The sequence below is a fragment of the Netta rufina genome (assembly GCF_964035555.1).
Source record: "Netta rufina genome assembly, chromosome: 2".
Lineage (NCBI taxonomy): Eukaryota > Metazoa > Chordata > Aves > Anseriformes > Anatidae > Netta > Netta rufina.
The window spans coordinates 90,876,117-90,897,769 of NC_140124.1; the positions used below are offsets into that span (position 1 = coordinate 90,876,117).

General features: G+C 38.8%; 1 protein-coding gene across 1 annotated transcript in view; it reads right to left on the reverse strand.

Moving 5' to 3' along the window:
• MOCOS (molybdenum cofactor sulfurase) overlaps positions 1-21,653 on the reverse strand; it is a 222,778-nt gene that overhangs the window by 20,195 nt on the left and 180,930 nt on the right. Inside the window, exons 7-9 of the mRNA XM_084281422.1 lie at positions 15,890-16,006; positions 12,574-13,020; positions 6,294-6,456 (exon numbers count right to left, since the gene is read on the reverse strand). Coding sequence (XP_084137548.1) covers positions 6,294-6,456; positions 12,574-13,020; positions 15,890-16,006 — 727 coding nt within the window. The remainder of the gene's footprint in view (positions 1-6,293; positions 6,457-12,573; positions 13,021-15,889; positions 16,007-21,653) is intronic.

Consider the following 21,653-nt stretch of genomic DNA (forward strand, 5'->3'; position numbering starts at 1 on the left):
GCAAACAAAGTTAAAAATCAACATTTATGCAGAATCACAGAATTATGATTAAAATGCCTATTTTTTGCACTTGTTCATAATCACAGCAGCCACCCAAACACTGTGTGACAAAAATCCCCTTCCTTTTTGCTAGAATTATATTCTCTGCCTGCAGGTGGCTCCAAATGACAATGCAAAAAGCAAAGGCTGCAGATGACCTTGGTAACCAAGCCACATTGAGGAATATACATGTACAATTTCAGCTTTGAGTGAATTAATTCTCCATGTATCTCAGGCAATGGAACTGGCACAGAACTACTGCCTCAACCATGATTTCTGCTAAAAGGATGAGTTTATTGCTGTTGTGCTCCTTCTAGAAAACTGGGAGATGAGATAATTACTGTTGTGTTTTTCTTTTGGAGTGGTGGGATGGACTGAACAGAAAGACGGGGGCATGGAAGAGAAAAATTTCACACAGACTGTTCAAGAAAAGAAATATAATGTGTCATAAAATTATAATAATTTAAGTAAATATAAAATGTGTAGAAACCACAAATAGAGGAACTATTTTGTTTTCATGTATCTATCTCTAAGTTTAAACCAGATGATGAATCGCTGACAACGATCTATGTTATTAGTTTCTTCCATGATTTTCATATCTTGAACAGAATGAGCCAAAGGGATGGAAAGGCTGCTGTGGTTTATTAGAAGGGAAAATAAAAGCTGGACAGTATTGCTTTTTGTTAATTGAAAGCAATAATCTTAAATGATGAACAAAGTGTGGTTGTGTGGCTGCAATGAATACAACTCTTTCATTATACTGCAACATAAACCAACAAAGACTCTGATCTCCCCTACTCCAGTTTTATATCAGCACATATTTATTTCATTCATTATTTCCTGCTTCTTGCTTGTCCTACAAACAAGAACTAAACTCTACTAGCTCTGTGGTATGGTGAAATCAAATAATTTTTTTATTGTTGGAAAAGGAATGAAAGGTAATTCAGAGTTGCAATAGCCCACTACCAGCTCTGGTCCATGCAAGTTTTCACTACAGAAAGGCTTCCATTCTTTATTTAGCCAGTGATGTTAGTATACTTCAGAAGCAAAAACAGAGGAAAAGTTGGGTTAATTTAGCAAAAGTAAAACATACAAGTAATAAATGCATTGAAGGTGCTTGCAACAACCTGAAAAAAGAAGCCAATTTTGTCATCTTACAGACCAGAACAAATGCTCTTGTACTTTGAAGCATTTGAACATTAGCATCATTCCTTCTGGAAGAGCAAATTTTGAAAGTTTTGTACTATATGTGCCCTTAGCTGTCACTTTTTTTTGTAAAAAATAATTTCTAAACAAGGCATATGCACAAAATTCCTTTAAATAGTCTTGAGGCTTTAAAAAGCCCTGCTTTCATACACCAGCAAGTGTATCACATTTTTATTGAACAATATACATTTTACAGTGATGTTTAGGTCAGTTAAACATTGTTAATTACAATTTTATTCTATCTTAAGGCAAAAAAATAAAGCAGAATGTTGCCAGTTACTAAAATGTAAGAGCTGGCATTCTCCATGGTCATTTGCTTGATAATAAAATTCACAGATGTGCTCGCAGTATTAATATATATATAAAATTATTCCTGTCTTTATAGCTCCTATTTTCAGTCAATGAGAAAAATTAGAGGTCTGTCATTTCAATAGACTGAAATATAAACTATTCATGTACATTCTTTCATTAGTGTATGCACATAATTCCCATTATTTTTATTGGCAGTAACACATGACCATTTGAAGGCAGAATAAACTCCATAAAGTGTAATTAGTTGCTCAGTTTTGCAAGCATCTTTCTACTCCAATATTTTAAAGGGCCTTCACAACACTTAAAATTTCTCAGTCTGCAGTGGCAAACTAAGTCACAACTTGCCAGAATAATGCTGAGTGCTAGCTAAAATGTAAAGAGAGAAATTAGTCTTGTACAGAAATGTATTCTCATGCAAATTCTATTTGGCTTACTTTTGTGTGGTTCAGGAACTAGTGCAGTGCTATCTATGTCCCCACATATTTGATGGAGCAGGACAACAAGATTTTCCTTGATTCTCATTCAAGCAATACATCTTTTTGAAATAAAGACTCTTTCTCTAAGCTCCTGTGAGTTCAACTATTAACTACTTCAGTGGAGGCAAGCTGTCAAGATAAAAGAAGTTATTTTTCTGCATGGGAGTTTATTTAAAATGATACCAGTTTTCTTGAAGTGGGTCCTGTGCTGGCCAGGATTTGGTGTATTCTTCACGTCAGAAAGAAAAGGTAATGCCTGCTAACTACATAGCCTATGAAAATAATTGTCAAAATCCAGAAATGCAGTTTCTCAAAATTAAAATCTCCTTCCCTCTACCAAAGTAAGGCACAGCCAATGGCAAAACAAGCACAGGCCCTTCCTCTTCCTCTGCTGTCAGTTATCCCCTTTGTCACGAGCCAGGTGAATGCCTGGTGTAGGCCAATTAATTTTTCAGGCATGCCAGACCTTACCTAAGCCTTTGAGAAGTTTTGGCCTTGTCTAGAGCCCCAGTGTGACTGTCCTTGCTACCCAACAGCAGGACCATGCCACTAGGTTTGTCAGACAAACCATCCAAGGCTGGTTGTTAGACAGGCTGCAGAGATACCCTACACACAGGGGCTGAAGAAAGCACCTGATGTAGTGTCTCAGCACGAGCAGGATTCAGCAAAAAGGTATTAAAGCAGTTACTGTCGCACTAAATCACACCAACACATTTATTTTGTTGGACAGAGAGAACAGGGAATATTAAACCATATTGAAATCAAATAGCTATAAACAAATTTTTCCACTAATGAACATTTCTAGAGGGAGAGGAATGCGCATGCCTGGAGGGGGACAGATTCATTATGTTTTAGAAGCTGAACAGAGAAATTCTTTGCCATAATCTAATAGTAATAACAGCAAAGTGTTCTTCAGAAGGGTACATACTTCAGCTAGGGTGAGTTGGCTTTGGGCACTTACCAGAGGAACCTAATCCAGCAGCACAGTTGCCTTAGACTCTCTCTGTTGGAGAGACACCTCCAGATAGCAAAACACGCCTTAGATGGAGATCATCACCACAGTTTGCTCTCACAATGACAAAAGCACAGATGATAGCAGAGAAACTGGTAGGGAAAGCAGAGTAGTTTAAGTCTCAGAGCAGAAAGAAGGCAGGTAACTTGGCTGTAGCTGCCACCTGGTCAGCAGGAAGCAGATGGGTTTTCACATTCAGCAGAGCAAGAGGTGCAGTGAAGGTGCATCTCGAAGTTTCTGCCTCCCTTTTTTTTTCTTCACCACCTCTATCACCCACTCCTCACCGCCAGAAGTGTCCCCATCACCATGCCCTCACCCTGGTGCCCCCCCAGCAGGCTGGAAATAGTAAAAATGTGGCTCTGTTTGGTCAGAGAAATGGGACTGAAAGAAAGGAAATGACAGAGAAATTAGAATTAGGGATCCAAGTGTTTTCCACATACCAACACCTTCGTAACCTTTTGCCTCATTTATGCAATGAAGTATGTAATGAAGACAAGGACAATAACATCTACGCACGGTTACAACCACAGTGGAGTCACATAAGTGAAAAAAAAAAAAAGAAAAAAAAGAAAAAGAAATGGAAACCCTGCACAGGGACTGTGCAGGCAGGGGGAGAAGAGGAGGAGCTGGAGGAATCAAAGCTCCTCTTGGAAAGATGCATACTGCTACAGCTGAGGAAAGGCAGCTCGGGGTGGTAGCAATCCCCTGGGAGAAAGAAACTCACAAAGCAATAAAGCTGGAAGAGACCTGGAGGTGGCTGTAGTCAGCAGGCTAAGTGCTACAAATCTGAGGTACTTTTAGCCAGGGAAGGCTCTCTGAGACACAGTACAGCCATCCTGGCTCAAAGGCGGGCTCCTGCTCCTCACCCCAACCATCGCTGCTCCAGCTACGTGCTCAGCATTCGGCCTCTCGTGCTCCATCAGCAACACACTACCGACAGGCTGGGGAGACTTGTGAACAGCCAGCAGTGATTAACATGAGACTTTCAAGGAAGGAGTCAACTAATTAAATTAAATGTCACAGCATCACAGGCTGGCTGAGGTTGGCAGGGACCTCTGGAGGTCATCTGGTCCAAACCCTCTGCTCAAGCAGGGACACCCGGAGCACGTTGCCCAGGAGCATCTGCGATGCAATGCCTAGCATGAAATGATTTGAGTGGGAGATATAGCAATGACCCCTGTATCTGAAGGGATAAAAGAAAATAATAAAAATTTGATATATACAAACAAGTCATGAGTTTAGACTGCAGGAGAGTGGAAAGAGAACAGAATAAATATTGCAACAACCTTCTACAGATGTATCTGCTCAGTATTACCCTGCCTTTTCATGTGTGCCCATCACTGTGCAACCTTATGAGCAGTAACCTCTGGAATAGTCTCTCCAAGTAAATGAGAGACATTATCTCACTACTAAGCTTAAAAACAAAACAAAACAACAACAACAACAAAAAACTAGAGGTTGTAAGTACACTACTGGAGTAAAAAATAGCAGAACTACTCTAAAAAGAGGGCCCAGACCACCGTATGTGCTAGGCTTACAGTTATCTGGAGTCATCATACACAGAATAAAATATACCAATAGATCACAGAATAACAGAATCATTAAGGTAGGAAGGGACCTCCATGACCATCTGGTCCAACCATCACCCTACTACCAATGCCATCCACTAAACCATGTCCCTAAGCACCAGGTCCAACCCGTGTTTGTCTAGAGATAATGTGTTTGTTTACAGAATGTGATGTTAGTAAGGAAAAAACAAAACAAAACCAAACCCAAAAAAAATAATCAAGAGTGGAATGAAAAAATCTAAAGGTCCAGCAGAGCTGAACTTCTGAAAATGTGAAGGATACATAGAGAAGGTTTGGACAAGACTCCACATTGTATCTACAAGCAGGAGGTACTGGCAGAAAAAAAGTGAGATGGAAAGGAAGCGAATTTCTAGAAATTATTATTTCTGAAACAGTTGGTAATTTACAAGTTGTCAGAGAAGGTTGCATATGCAACTGTACTACACAAATGTGCAATGTGCTCCACATCAAATTGAAATGAATTGACAATACCTTTTCAAAAAATAATATAGAGGGAAGATCAGAAAATAGCAGGCTTTGGGACAGTGACCCAGACTGGAATTCCTAGGAGTAGACAAGATTGTGCTTGGGATTTGAAACATGCAAAAAGTATTCAAAAGACTAGTGGAAATACACAAATTTACATTTGGCCAACCTGACAGACAAAAGAAATCAACTGGTCAAACTTGATTTTATAGTGGGTATTCAGACAGTTGAAGGGGAAAACAACTGTACTGTATAAACAGAAAAGCAGCTGTAGTTACAGAAGCACCCATATAGAGTTCTAATTAGGGGGTGAAAAATTGGAATACAACTTCTCTTGTTTTGCTCTAGCTGTGGAAAATGTGAGCACATGTATTATTGACGGTTAAGACATACAGGGTGAGTAAATGTTAGACCGCAGGGAAGTGATAAATGCCATTCAGCCACATGCAAACTTGGCATTAGTAATGACTTTTGTGGAATACAAACCTATTCCACCGTTTAGTGCTAACAGCACTGTTAGGAAAATAAATAATTCCTACCCCCAAGTAGCAAAGGGCTTTCCATAATGCTTTCCATACGGTTTTCTCTCTCTCTTTTTTTTTTCTCCCCTCAGCAGAGACTAAAAAGTGTTTTGATGAATCCAAAGAAGCCCAAACATCATGCTTTTTTTTCTGCCTGCTAGTGCAAGTATTTAACTGAGCTAAATAAATAAAGTTTGGTCCTTATCTTAATTCATATTAATTCCCACTGAAGACTCCACCCCTCTACACAGCTGCTGGAAGGAGGACAGCTGCAAAATGGGAAGGTCTTTGGCCAGGGTGTTTGGTGTTAGACTCCTAATCCTTCACCTTCACAGCAGTAACAGTCCCTTCAGGCTGACGGACTCCCTTTTATGATGTGGAGGGACAGATTAGTCAGTAAATTTCCACATTTATCAATTCACAGTTCCTTTCTGGAGTATCCACTTTATGCAGCACATACGGAGTCGCTATCTACTTTCTGCTTGTCCCAGCAATACACTAGAAACTACCCAGGGCTATTACAGCCTCGGCTTTTTTTTGGCCTACATTTGGTAGCAGAATTTGTCCCTTAAGTGCATTCAGCATTCAGTACTTCAGTCCCTGCATATAGGTAGACTCTGTGTGTAAGTTTGACACCAGTAACGAAGGGGGAAAAAGGATGTTGTTTACTTACCTTCTGCCCGAATGACCATAATCTTTTGCTTCAGATCAATTGAGGGATTTACAAGACATAGCCTTGGCTCCTGTTTCTGAGTCAAGCAAACTCCATTCTGATTTACAACCATCCAGTTACGGTCATACAGCAAGCCCTGGTTTCCTACCGGCCATTCTGTAACCTGGAAAAGCAGCAGGAGGGGATGCAAAGGTTTAGAAAATGTTGGCTGCATGACACATTCATGCTGAAAAGAAAAGAGAGGGAAAAGAAACCACTAATGAATTTCCGTGAAATCAGGAAAGCTTGTGGAAGCCACTGTCAGCTGTTATAACAGAAACCTTAATTGCAAGTCACAGATAAAGATCTCACTGGAAACAACTGACAGAATAGAATGGAGTTACTATAATTTGTTGCATATTATCATATACTTTGATTTAACAGAGCCATGAGAATACAGCAAACAATCACTGAAACTCTCTGAAAGCTGTTTTCAGTTTTACACTCAGCCATTTTTAGGACCACTCCCCTCAACAATTTTCTTTTAATTCACAAAACATGAGGCTTGCATGTGAGTTTTATGAATTAGGGCAAAACCAAACAAACAGAAAGCAAGAAAATGTGAAATTCAGAATTCTGAATAAACTTCCACATTTTTCATAAAACTAAAACTTATTTATCAATGAATCTATCTGAGAAAACATCCACTGCTGAGATTTCTCGTTTAGCAAGTGCATAACAGTTTTTCCAAATCCCCTTGCAACAAAACACGTGGTTGTCTTTGCTATCTGTCCTTCCACTGCTTCTATAATGCTCTTTATTTCCAATAGCCTATACAGGCATATTGTCCTTGCCTTCATGGGCATTTTTCTGGTGAAAAGAACAGATGTTACTGATGCTACACAGATGGTAATTTTGAAATCAAAAAAGGGAACAATTTTAGTAATGCCTTTGGGTGATATTAATAACTGCTTTCTCCTTCAGAACATTAAAATATTAATACCATTATTTTAACATAAAGCTGGGCATTTAAACACACTGTTTCAACTCGTGTATGCTTTCTAATCGTAGCTGAATATGGAGAAAAGTTCACCACAGGTGAACTTTGCTGAATTCTTCTAGAGAAGCTTAGCACAGCTCACATGAATTAACTGGCAAAAAGCTTTAGCAAAAGGTCTTGAGAGAAAGGTATGTCAGGCACAGCCTGATACTCTGAAGAAAGCACGGCTTGAAACAGTGATTGGATTAATTAAAAATCACAATTTTGTTTAGCTCTGTCCAAAACCCCACAGATCCCACAAAATCCCATTCTTATAAACTTTTCCAGGCTTTGGAAGAGCCCTCAGCAACAGATTGACACCTAGGGCCCGACTAGAGGAAGCTGAGGGCAGGCACTCAAAATGTCCTGAAAGTGGACACTGAAAGCATTACAGCTGAACTAGTCCCTCTAAATATTTTGGCCACTATCAACTATGTGAGCTATCAACTATATAACAAACAGAAAATAATGGAAAAAAATAGAGTAGATATGTATTTTATCTACCTACTTGATTTATAACACTTTTTGGTTGTTTTTGAAGTGAGTGTGGAAAAAAAATGTCAGTCAAAATTAGAATCCTTAGGTCTGATAGCGTCATCTGAAAATGTGTTGTCCAAGCTCCTCAAACCATTAGCACATAAAGGATGTGAACCTCTGCTCTGTCTTTTAGGAGAATACTCATAGGCCAAAGACTGCAATATCAGCTGGAGTGCAGACTTTTGTCCTTGCTGGAAATTATCCTTCAGAGATGCCACTGTTGTTTGGTTATCCTGTATAATTAGATTTCAAAATGCATTTTGAACAGCTGGTGATCATCTAAGAGCTGCAAGAATTTCCTGGTAACAAATCTCCTTTCCAAAACAGAAGATCACTAATCAGTAATATGTCCTCCCATGGATCCAACAGATCATTACAGGATTTGCAAGACACAACAAACAGAATAAACAAAAAGATCAGAAAAACACAGAAAGAGCCTAAATAAAGTGATTTCTGACTCCCAATAACAACATTCAATTTCTTTGCTTCCACTGTAGGACAGTAGTTTTATTCAGGAGACAGTTTAGGTGTATGCTTACCCTTCGCTGAAGACATGAGTTTTTATGAACAAAACAAAACTTTCTTGTTTAATCAGAGCTTTGGATAATTCTTACATGCTCATAGGCACTATGGGGAAAGCTCAGCTAACGAGGCAACAGATATTTGGAAATAATCAGCACCTTCCATTTAAAATACCTCTGGCAGGTCCAAAATACTGGCAAGTAACCCCAAGCTCCACTCTGAGATTCAGCACACAACTATAGGAGTTGAGTCCATTTTCCCCCTTCCTCTGGGTGTCTACTGTTGTAAAAAGAGTAATACCTAAATGTGCCCAGCAGTAAGTTCCTTTTCTCTCACGGATATCCCTAGTACACAGTCTAGTGCCCTACTTTCTCCCCACATTTCAACTTACTGCACCGAACGTTTGCTCCAATAAATAAAGTTGCAACAACCAAATAACTGTGTATCCTGCCTTGGACAGAGAGTCACAGTTGATCATGAAGTAATCAGAGCTGTTTTGCTGTTAATACTGGAGATAAGTGCAGAAGAAAATAAAAATTTCTATTCTCATTAGCATTTAAGCTGGCGACCTGTGCGGACCCTCTCCCACCAGTGTTTGATAGAGTCTGAAGGGATTGTTCAAGGACTGCAAGCAACTTAGAGCAGTTCAGAGCCTGCCTGCTCTGCTTTCATCTGAGACATGAGAAGAGTGATTCGATTCGGCTCCCTTGGATTACATCTGAGATGTCTGCCCCGGGCCAGCAGATATGACACAGGCTGCAAAGAAGATCTGCATCCTGGTGGACCAGCAGCAGGAGGTAAGGCAGGGCACTCAAACAGCACTAAATATCTACATTCAGGCAACTAAAATAGTGAAGCAAAGCAGCCAGTGAATCTTACTGCAAAGTAAAATAAAACAGGGTAGCTTCCATCACAGTGAGCAATACTGTATTGCACTGATTCCTTAAGGTTGTCTGACCATCTCTACTTGAGACAAGTTAGACAGAAAGACAGAAAGCAGGGACACCACGATTTTACTGATAGATGCTAACATATACCTTCTTTCCCAGCAGGGTGGGTAGGCTAATCATCCAACATAAGGTCTTCCCTACCTGTCACCAGCAAGGACCACTGCACCGAGCACAACCAGTACACGGTGTTCTACCTTCTTTAGCATTTTTTCTTCTTTTAATGTAAGAACATCCATTGCAGAAACATGGTTTTGTTTTTTTTTCTTTTTAAGATTTTTCTTTGAAATATTTTGGGCTGTGTTTTTCCTTAATTTGCTGCAATGTCATCATGTAGGCTAACACAATTTTCAAACACATTAAAGCAATCACTGAACAGCTTTTAAATTATGCAAGTTTAAAAATGTTAGTGGTCTTACACATAATTTAACTACTGATCACTAAGAATTTGCATTGTATTTTGAATTAAAAGCTAATTTGTCTTCTGTGTTGAGATGCAATTTTTATCCTCTGAAATCTACTGCAAGAATAATAAAGTTATTAATGTTTAAAGTCCTAACCTCTTTCACTGGGCACACTGCACTAACTAATTATGCAAAATTCATTGACATAAGAGATGTTCATGTTTAAAAATGCATGTTTAAAACATGTTTTTATGCTGGAAAAGAAGAAAAATGTGGTCATGGACACAGGCTACTCCTCTTTTCTGCTTCTCCCTGTTTAATAAAATAATTGTAGGGAAATTAAAGCACATTTAAGACATTCAGCTAAAATATTCTGCCTTCTGCTTCCTGAGCCATATGTAGAAAATCCATGTAACATCACTGAACAGACAGTCCAGTGGCCAGGAACACTTGATGAAACATACATGCTGCAGGAGCTAACCAACCTGCAGTAAGCTGAAGACCTTAATGCTTCATCCTCCCAGCTGCCAAAGCACACTCGTCACTCTCATTTTCTTGGGAAGTCAAGTACCTCCTGCCCTAAAACACTTAGAATAGACTAGAGAAATCAGAGTTTAGGTAAAGAGGAGATTATGTGACTCTAAAGTGGAGATCAAACAGCTGTGAGCTTGTATTCATGTCCTCATCAAGTCTGTCCTCCTGCCACTAATCAAGTCATCTGCCCTGCAGCCACCAAGTCAACGGGTAGACTTCACTGGCAGATGGACGAAGTCCTGCACACACAATTAGGTGGAATCTTCCACTCCACATTTTATTTTAGGCAAATGCAAGTGATCATCTACTTCCCAATAAAGCCCATTTGCTACACACAGAAGGTCTGACCTACCATATGAGCTGGAGGACTGCACTTGAACTTACAAATCTATGAGATTCTGACCTCAAGCATCCAAGTACAAGATGAATGAATTTACTGCAGCCTAATACCTAAACCACTTTCAATTTTTCACATCAACTAGCTTAGAGCTACCTTCTAACTGATAAAAATGGAGATAAAATTTCAACAGGGAAAATATTTTTCCTAACTTTCCAACAAGCACAAAGCATTTAAAAGGTATTTTGTATTAAAACCATTAAACTGAATTTTAATTCTTGGCTTCTAACTGAAGACCATGAGAACCCATTCCTTCTGTTTTATCCAACCTATTCCTCCTGTAGTAAATGGAAAGAGACAGAAATATCCAGCAACAATTCATTTTCCTACTACAGATGCCTATTTTGTGATAAGATGAATTAGGAGGTATCTACCTCTCACTGCTTAAAGAATAATATCTACCTTCAGAGAGGTAAGATCAAGTAAGATGAACTCTGCTTTCACAGTGGGTCCACTAACTGGGACAAGAAGTATGCATGAAGAATGGGGATTTCCCCCTCCATATAAAACTCCAGTTCTGTCTGCCAGGGAGTGCCAGGTTTATATGCATTTATCAACTAGGGTAGTTTCCCCACAGAGCTTGAAGAGAGGAAAACTAGCTTAGTTTGTGGGAAAACATGAGCTGTCTTTCATGCTGAGGTATGTCTTACCTGCTCCTGGGTACAATCATTTCAAAGCCTTCCTAGCAATGAATGTTGTGGTATGTATCTCGTAACATTGGCCTGCATGTTAAAATAGAATTTAACCCCAAAGGGACCTGAATACTGCTAGAACATATTTCAGCAGCTTCTGTAGAGAGCTTCTGTAATAAAACCATAATACCTGCAACACTTAAACAGAGGTTAAAATATTCTCACAAGAAATGTGGGATTACTTTGATTTTCTAAACAGTTTGATTTAGTGGGAGGTTAGTAAGGGGTGGAAAATTGTTCAGATCTCATGTAATGCTTGAGATTGTGCCTCTGAATTGGAAACATTATGAGCAAAACCAAGTTTAAAAATGTAGTTGGTTTGTTGACCATGCCGTAATACCCTTTGCTTCAATTCCCCAGATTCTTTCTGTATTAAGAAAAAAATAAATAAATCACAACCAAATCAGCTGAGAAGCAATATTTTAAATGCAGGTGATTTGTCATTGGATTTGACCCCAATTTTCATTCAGATGTGAGACAGTGACCTAGACCAGCAAGTTTTCATAGGGAAAGTTATACTGTTATTGACATTCATTAAATCACTTCCCAGTATGGTACTAAGCAGAGTCACATTCTAGGTCATGTGTGGGCCATACACCTATTTCATCATGCATTATTTAAAAAAAAAAAAAGTCACAGCTAAGGTGATGATATTATTAACTTGGCAAAAAAGCAATTAAAATCTTCAAAGAGTGAACTTTCAAATAGCGCAGCAACACTTAAATGTCATATTTCTGTTGCAAATGTATTTTTAATGATAACATTTCTTTGTAATGTAAATCAGCCTCCTCTCAATTATAACATGTTAATCAAGTTATTTCTCAATTGCTGCCTACCCATCAATGCCTTCAAGTCCATCACATGTCATTCTGTGAAAGCATACTAATTACTTGATTATATTTTAGTCAAGTTTTGCAAATCCAACTGTTTTTTTTTTTTCTTTTTTTTTCTAAGACTGCATATTATGTGCAGATTTGTCTGTTGGGGGGGGGAGGGGAGAGCTGAAGACGCATCTCATTCCTGTAACTTCAGTCTAATTGAAACACTTTGAAAGTGCCTTATCATGTAAGACTTGATCCTAGGAATTGGAGAAAAGGAAAAAATGGTTATCCATATACTATTTCCTAGTATCTCATATACATGTTATTCCTGGTTGACACGTTCAACAGGGGTAATGAAAAAAAACACAAGGTTGGGATGAATATTTAAGAATATATTAAAACATATACCTCAAATGCAGAGCAGGATTTGATTGGGTAAAGGAAAATGTTGGTGACAGTAATGGGGTTGCCATCTCCTCTGTATGTTGGCACCGCAGTCTCAGAAATAGTTGCCCTTATGCTTTCCGACTCAGACTCCGCTGGCTGCCAGTCAACAGTCTTCACTGTCACAGATGAATTATTCCCAAGTTCTCTGTCCGAGATGTGCGTTCTTGGAGACAATTTATCTGCATTCTTAAAGTAAGTGCCATCATCTGGGACAGGCTCTGTCGTCAGCTTTGTAACAGAGGACTGGAAGGAAATCTCAGTGTCTGACTTGGAGAACCTGGTGGCTACGATGAATTTCAAGAAAGTCTGTGCATCTTCAAAGGAAGACATGTAGCCAAAGGATATTCTCACAGAACCAGTGGGATGTCCATCAATTATGTCTATATCATCTCCACAGACATGGCCAGCCTAGTTTGAAACAGGAAGACAAACAGAGCTATTATGACAGACCTTCTTACTTTACATAGTTATTCACTAGTCTATTAATTCTAACCAAAAAACTGTTTTCAGAAATACACAGGTAACCCATGAATACAAAGAAAGAATAGAGAAAAAAAAAAATCCCAATTGTCTTATTACCTTCTCAAGCTGGGAAGAAGATCATTTTGACATGCTTGCCCTATTCTACCTTAAGGCAAGAGAGACTTTTCAAAAACTTATGTTAAGAATCAGAAGAAGTTTGCTCGTGCCAGAACGTCCTGTTAGCAAGGGAAGTCTCCAGATATATTCTGGTCTCGACTTCATTAGTTCAGTGAGATTTAAACTGGGACATTACATTCAGGTAGATGAACAAACTTCTTGATATTTGCTGTCAGAACAGTTCTGTTGTTCTGTTTTATACAATCAATCGCTTACTCAAGGTTTGTCTTAAACAGCCCAGTGGACAGATACACTGCTAAGAACTGGTCTGGGACATTTAGCAAAGCAGAGACTTGAATATAAAACTGGAACATCCAAAGTGAGTTCCCTCATCATTGTGATATCCAGTAGATTTGTCTTGCTGATCCAGTCAACATGTTGCTTTCAGGACAGATGGAACTAGCCTTCCCCCTAACATTGCTTCATTTGAAAAACACAGGCTTCAGCTCATGATAAACCTTTGTTTAAAAATTTGTCCCTCAAATATCCTAATACTGACCTCCAATAACCTTATATTTGATGTATCTTTCATACAGCACACCCCAGAAAACTCCCTGGAGGTGGAGTGAAGCAGAAGTTTCTCCTTCAGTTGAGTAGGTCAGTGAGTGCTGCCACTCACTTCCAGCGAGATAAGCCAGAAACTCCCTTTGATCACCTACCTACCATTAGCTTACCAATGGACACGAGATTTAGTTCTAAGTCAGCACCCTTATTCCTTTAAATGCAGCAGCTGTGTTTTTTTTTTTTTTCCCTCTGAAATTCATTTATTTATGCATTTCTGTTAAATAAAAATGGAAGTGTGAATAGATTATTTACATGAGGGCTTTTTAAAGCAAGAAATGTCACAGTTCAGTGAACACAGGTCCCACTTTTTCCAGGAGAAATAAAAAAACAACTATGTCAAAGCATGCAATGCAGTAGCAAATATTGTAATGCACTGGAACATAGCTTTTATTTGTGACAATAGAGCAGAAGCAACATTTACAAAATTAGGTTGCATCTGTTAATATATGTGGAACACTTCTGCCAAGTATTGATTGATTGACTGATGAGAGAGGTTCCTGCTGTGCAAATGAGTAAATGAGTTCCTACCTAACATCCTAAGAAAACTAACCACAATTCTCCAGGGACCCTTGACGATAGAAGGTCCTCCCTCACAAGCACTTTGAACATGAACATCAGGGGAGGAAGAACACAGTCAGCACACTGGGAAAAGGCAAAAACAAAGTACATATGCCAGTAATATGAAAAAAGATGTCTTCCCCCTACAAAGTAATGCTGTCAATAACTCATCCAAATCTTTCCAAAGGACTGGCAAGAATGTCTCAAAATAGTAACTGGTTGACTGTACTACTTCATCATACCACTTGTGGCAGATGAAATGTCTGTAATTTTGGCTTTTGTGTTTAGCCCATCCTGGTTAAAATGTCGAGCTTTATTAACATGATACAGACCCATATGAGGCTTATCAAAATCTTCCTCTGGTGAGAAGAAACAAGATTAGTGTACCTGGCCATTTGCTATTTTGCGCTTTAAGAGACGGGAAGAGCTTTTTTTTGCTTTCTCTAATTATCCTGGGGAACCTGCACCCTCTTGAAAATTCAAGCATCACTCACCTGCTCTTAAACAGACTATTCATGAGTAAACTATGGACATGGAGCTTTCAATAGTAAATTAAACCACCATTTTGCCATGGAAGGTACTAAAGAGCTATCCCTGTTTAAGATCTTGTGCTATCAGTCTTGCATATAAATGTGCTTGCAAAAGTTATCTAAATGCCTCTGTGAAATGATAAGGGAGCTATAATACCCATATAGCCATTATATATATTTTTTCTCTTTTGAGGAATACCATTAATAAAGTTTTGAATAGTTCTGTATTAATATACTGTAATTTCAAAATCTGACAAATACACAGATGTGAAGCCTCCCCCACTTCACTGTAATACATCCTGCTATACATCTTTTAATAATGATTTATGGAAAACATTAGTCATCTAGAAAGCAGTCTTTACGTTCACGTTCTACCAGTCTAACACATCAATAATCTAAGTAGAAGTCATCTAAATTTATTTCACTGTCCGAGTTTCACTGGGTATTCTCATTTATTGTTTCTTGTCCAGTTTGTGTATGTCTTTTAAACTGCAATGTCCCAATGTAATAATTAATAAGTACTACTAAAGATACTTAAGGAACAACATGAGACAAATTGTCTGGGAACTTCCATTCTGCAGGAAGGCTGGATTTCATGTAATTCCATATCAGACCAAGAAGCCACATTTTCATATTTTCCAATGAAATAAAACCAACCTACTCTGCTTTGGGTCCATCAAATTTGTTTCAAGACCTAATTTCAACGTATCGATTCAATTATTTCTTTACCATGGTAATTAAGTTGAAAAATCAGGGAAAGCAAATTAAACCTACCTTCATTTACGTTACACCTACTTTATTCTTTACTATTTAGCTTTTGCTGTTGTTGTTGTTGGATATAGGTAGGATCAGATTTTCTTCTCTCCCCTTCAAACCTCCCATCCCCCAGGAAATCCAGAACTGATAGCCAGAAGATGTTTTCTTGGTCACGGAATCTAGGTATTTTCCATGGTCAGTGTATCACATAATCTCATTCAGAAACTAACCTGCAGGTTCCTTTGGATGTCCTCATCGCTTATACCCAAATGCATCTGGCAGGCTCCTGTGTTACAGAAGCAACCCGTGCGCACATGTATGTTGTGGAGGCTGGCCATCTTTTCCACCTTCCCAATTCACAGACATAAGAGAAGAACAGAAGACAGACATTTTAGAGTTGTGGTGAAAAACATACAATGTTTTAAGGGTACAAATCAATTGGAGGTAAATTACCTCTCTAAATTATTAACGACTGACTGTAGCTTTCAGCATTCCCAGACACACTGAGGATTTTTCAGCCTTGTTATTTCAGCTGAAAGAAAACAGTAAAGGCAGCAGATAATTACATTGGCATTGAGAGAGGGCACAGAGCACATACCAGTAACACACACACATGGAGAGTTGTTCTGTTTAGGCCCGGATCCTGTTAATGCCAGCCCATGTGCTTACTTTTAAACTCGTGCTCTTACACTAGTAGTGCTAATTACAGGCCTGCAGTCAAGTGGGTCTGGACTGAACCGTCACCTACAAGCATCACCTACAAGGTGAGGAGAGAGGCCTGGGACACCTCTTCAGCTAGCTGAAGGAAACCTCGTCCACTTGTTTTCCTGGTGTTGTGCTTTTCTGAATTATACCATTTCTTTATCATCCACTAAATAATGAATGGGCATAAACACAGTAATTGATGACAAGCTGGCATGAATGAATTTATGCGAAGGAACAAAAAGGCTGTGCAGAGAACGGAGTCATGCATCTATACATGTCTCGGAAGGAGATGCAGATATGTGTGCACTGGGAGGGTGGCCCTGCAGAGAAGAGATGCAGATTGTCAGGGTTTCATAGCACAGCTAGGAAACAAGGGAAGCACACTGTGGGGATGCTCTTAGCACAGCTCAGAAACCATGGAAGCACACTGCAGGGATATGAACACTCTTTATGTTGATTTGAAAAAGCAACAACAGATGGTGCTAAGGATAACTGAGCAGGTATAGATACAACCAGCTATTTCTTCCACGACAAATGATGAACAAGCCTGGTCAAGACTGGGAGAAGGACAGAAGGTCAGAAAGGTAGCACAAAACCTGGTACATCCTACCCCTCCTGCAAACTTCCAGAACAACCTCACACATACTGCGGTAATCTCTCTGTGCTTTACCTCCTCTTCTGCAAAATGGGGAACCTGGAGCTCTAAAAATACACATCTTACAATTTGAGAGGACTCAGGTATGCCAGCAACACTGTCCTCCTCTCAGGGAGCTAAGACTCAGCGATGTGCAGAATGACAGCTCAGTCCAAAGGTCCGGGAACAGAAGCATTGATCATTTCAAAACCAGTCATTTCCCTAGCTGTAAGACCATGCTTTTCCTGCCTGAGCTATCGATGGAAACATTCAACCTAGCATTAAACTGTTGGCTTTTATCTTTTTTAAACATAAATTCTCTTTGTATTGGATTGTAGCAAGCATTTTCTGGATCATCAGAAAATGCTGATGCTTTCTCAGCCCATCTTCTGTCTCACATCTTCTGACATCATCAGCCATCTGATGTCAGCCTTCTGACATCTCTGAGTTTGCTACCAAATGCCTTTAATTTCACTATCTCAGCTGCTTGGTTTAGCTCTGCTAAAAGCAGTTCAAAGAGCATTCACTTTTTTTTTTTTTTTTTTTTTTTTTTCCCCCTGTGTTGGACACAAGGTACTCCACACAAAAACGTGCTGTATACAACACAATAAATCCTACACCATTACAGTGCACAAGTTACCAAAGTTCATACTTAAATGTGTCCTGCTCCATTAATTCAAAACGGTTCACCACTCAAATGGAGATACAACCAAAATAACTCTATATATCCAGACCTGGAAAGAAGAGGAACGAATCTGACCCAAGATGCCTATTCATGACTAATGCTTTGGAGAATACGCTGTGCTCAAAGCATGTTTCTCACATCAAAGTTATAGTTAAAGGCATCTGTTGAGAAAGATTGTTGTGGTGTCATTAACTTTGTGTTGTCAGAAGACTTCAGTCTGGGAACAGTGACATTTTCTTGACTTCTTTTTTCATTTAGATGAGAAAAGTTGTCATCCTGACTTAACACAGTTTGTCATGGTGCTTGTGACTCGTGGGTGGATCTATCGTTCTGTTAATGATGACAAGCAAGGCTAAAATCATGACAGATATTTCACTACTGAATTTGTACAGTGTTTGGATTTATTTACTCAGTATACAAAAAGCTTTAAAATATATCTTTTTATTACTATTATTTTTTCAAGAAAGATTGCTGGGCAGCCTTGATTATCCAAGAGTACGCAGTGTGATGAAGTTTCCATGACCCAGCTTCAACGAATTGTTAACAGGATTTTTTTTTAATCTTTTACATTTCGTCAAATAAATTACTACTATGCTTTAATGAAGGCCCTGAAATTTCATTCTAGCCTTGCTGAGCGTTAAGAAGTGAAATATGTGACATGACCCAATACCCTTTCTTCAATAACACTTTTAACTATGATATATGTTAATCTGTACAGTAGACAAAGATTACTAATACATAAAAATGCAGGACCATTAGGGGAATATAGGGAAATATGGTTCAGGAGAACAAAGATAAATTAGCCATAAGCTTTAGAATTAATCCATTTCCGTTATCACAACTCTAAAGCTTAAAAAAGCACAGTAAGCGCCCTGCCGATCTCTGTGATGTGATACACACTTTTGCACTGAAAGCAATGAAACCATGTAAAGAATCAGTACGTGCAGCACTGCCAATCTATCCGTCCCTTGAATGCACGCTTGACTTTCCCTTGGACATATGCTTCTCTGTCTTCTTTAGCTTCACCCTAGAAATATGCTGCTTGGGGAGTTAATTTAATCTCTCTCCACAGTGTTACCACATAGCTAAACAAACAGAACATAAAACATCTGTTGCAGTTATTTCAATGAAGAGAAGCTTATTTAAATAAAGCACATCTTTAAAACTGCCGTAAGGAGCAATAATGGGAATGGAGCTCAGGGTTATGAAATACAGCGTGCTGCTTGCAGCTCTGTCTGGGGCTGACTTTTGGGAGCCAGGAACATGTTCATCAATGAAGGCAGAGAAGCATGAATGGCACTAATGGTAAGTACACGGCTTTGTGTTCTCAGATCATCAGCTTTGGTGGTTCCCTGGGTCCGATGTTGGGAACCATTGTGCCTTGGCCTTTCAGAGCTTAAAGACTACAATTAAACTGCAAAATGCATATGAAGAAATCTTACAGCATTTTTACCTACTTCAGTCAGTGAGGACATGGTAATTAAGCCATCACAACATCTTGGAGTCTCTTCTGTCCCTCAGAGTCCCTTGGCATTCATTACTTTTTCTGAAGCTGGCTACAGTGGGCCAAGCCCTTCAGGCTGCTTCACACCCCAACACCTCTCATGTCAGATTATCTTGACTTTTGACAAGCAAAAGGTGCTTTTCACACTTCCAGGCTGTGGTCTTCGAATTTAATAAACACACATGAATAAAGTCCATCTAAAAAAAAATGTTTTAAAGTACTTCTTTTTTTCAGACAGAATTAATTTTTTAAGCACAGTTGCCAACCTCAGCAAGTCAGCCTTTAGTATTGCCAGAATGACCAAGTGCTTACATTTATTTATTTATTTTTCATAGCAGTCTGTCTAGTAAATACTGTTAGAAGTTTTTAATTATTATTATTTTAAAAATATTGAGGCGGGGAGGGCTTTATTTATTTATTTGTTTGTTTTTAACGCATCTCCCTACAACAGTTTCCTATTGGACAGCTGGCATTTTAGTTCATACTTAGGTGGACAAAAATGAGATTCTCACGTGTCCTGATTTCCTTTTCTCTGTCACACTGTTGACTCTTCTGCCTTTACTAAATGACTGACTTCTGCTATCCATTCACTTCAGGAGCTCTGCAGAGGTCAGCTGCAGGGCACAAGCTTCTCTCTGGCTTCAGATTCTATTAAAATAAATCTGAGAACGATGTTGTTACTGCAAGTAGATATAGACTAAGTAAAGATTTAAAAATAGCACATAGTTTTGCATTACTTCTAACCAACTAGGTCTAAGATTTTCACCACGAATGATGGATTCTTTAGGAATCCCTGCTGAAGTTATTTTATGGAGTATCACAAGAATTATTTATATGAATAAAGGACCTTTTTATAATAGGTCATGAAGTGTCCAGAAAAAAAATAATCTTAAAGTCAGTACTGGCAGGTACTGTCCTTCAGGAATCAGGGCTGGAAATTCTCATTCTACTTCCTACAATGACCAAATTACAGAGCAGTTTGTCTATCCGACACATTTGCTCATTAGAAGAATTTCATTGCACAGCACTGATGGTTGCTTATAAAACAGGCTTCACGACACTGTGCTCCACATCCACTGGTAAATTAATTCACTGATTCATGGCATGGGATTGGAAAGAAAGTAAGCTAGCTCTTTCTGTCATCCAGCATTTGACTGTGAAATGTTGCTGATGCAAATGCATACTTAATCTTGTTTAATATAATTTATAAGAAGTAGGTCAGAATTAAATATATATATATATTTATATAAGCACTTGTTTCCAAATCATTTAGTAGAGGAAAAAAAGTATTTTAGTTGAGTCACAGTACCATTAAACTTGTTCAATAACATGGTTTACTGCAAGAGAGGCATTTTTTTTCTATCTCAGGGAAATAATTTCTACCTGGGCAGGTTTCTGCAATATTGATGAAGCTGATCCTCTGTTGCTTATTGCATCTCCTGTTGTTGACAATAGTTTAAATTAATTGGTAAGTGGATGTAAATCTCTCTTGACTTTACGCACATGCATCACTCACTCCAACCAAAAACTCCTTGGCAAATCGCAGTGGCATATTAGACTGAGAAACTGAAATTTACTGGAATTGCCAAACCTGGTGTCCTGATAGTGGAAATATTTACTTTCCAGGAACTTTGCTGTTGATGTGATAATTTTATCTGCTGGTTTCAAAGACAGTCAAATAACAGGTAAGATTGCTTGGGAGAGAAGCAGGTGGGAAACATCAGCATAATTCAGAATACGTGGCTTGCCATTCTGCAGGAATTCTCACCTAGAAGATGCCATATACATAACAAACTGTAGGTCCTATGTGTGTAACGGAGTAACAAGCATTTTACATTTCTGAGATCCAGAAGCTAGTAGATGCTTTTGGGATGAGGTGATTATAAGGAAGAAATGAAACACAGTCTTGATTCTTAAAGGATGACCTCACATTTTTTCAACTGCCTTTTCCTTCCCTGTAGTATATCCATTGAATTAGGGCATGGGCTTATTTGAAACATATATAAGCTTCAGGAATCCAAGAACTAGCTATTTGAAACTGAACAGGCTGATGAGTAGGCTAAACATCTTGGTTTTATCTGATTTGGCACCTCAATGGTCACGGGTCTCCCCTACCACTCATATTTGCTCTTAGCTTTTTCTTTTTTTACAACTGCATTCAGTGATAATGACAATCCGATTTGATAAAATGACATCAAGGAAAGGAAAGGAAAGGAAAGGAAAGGAAAGGAAAGGAAAGGAAAGGAAAGGAAAGGAAAGGAAAGGAAAGGAAAGGAAAGGAAAGGAAAGGAAAGGAAAGGAAAGGAAAGGAAAGGAAAGGAAAGGAAAGGAAAGGAAAGGAAAGGAAAGGAAAGGAAAGGAAAGGAAAGGAAAGGAAAGGAAAGGAAAGGAAAGGAAAGGAAAGGAACCCAAGGCTTCTGTGGCTTCCTAGCTCTGACTTCAACAGAGCTTCCCCTTGTGGGTAAC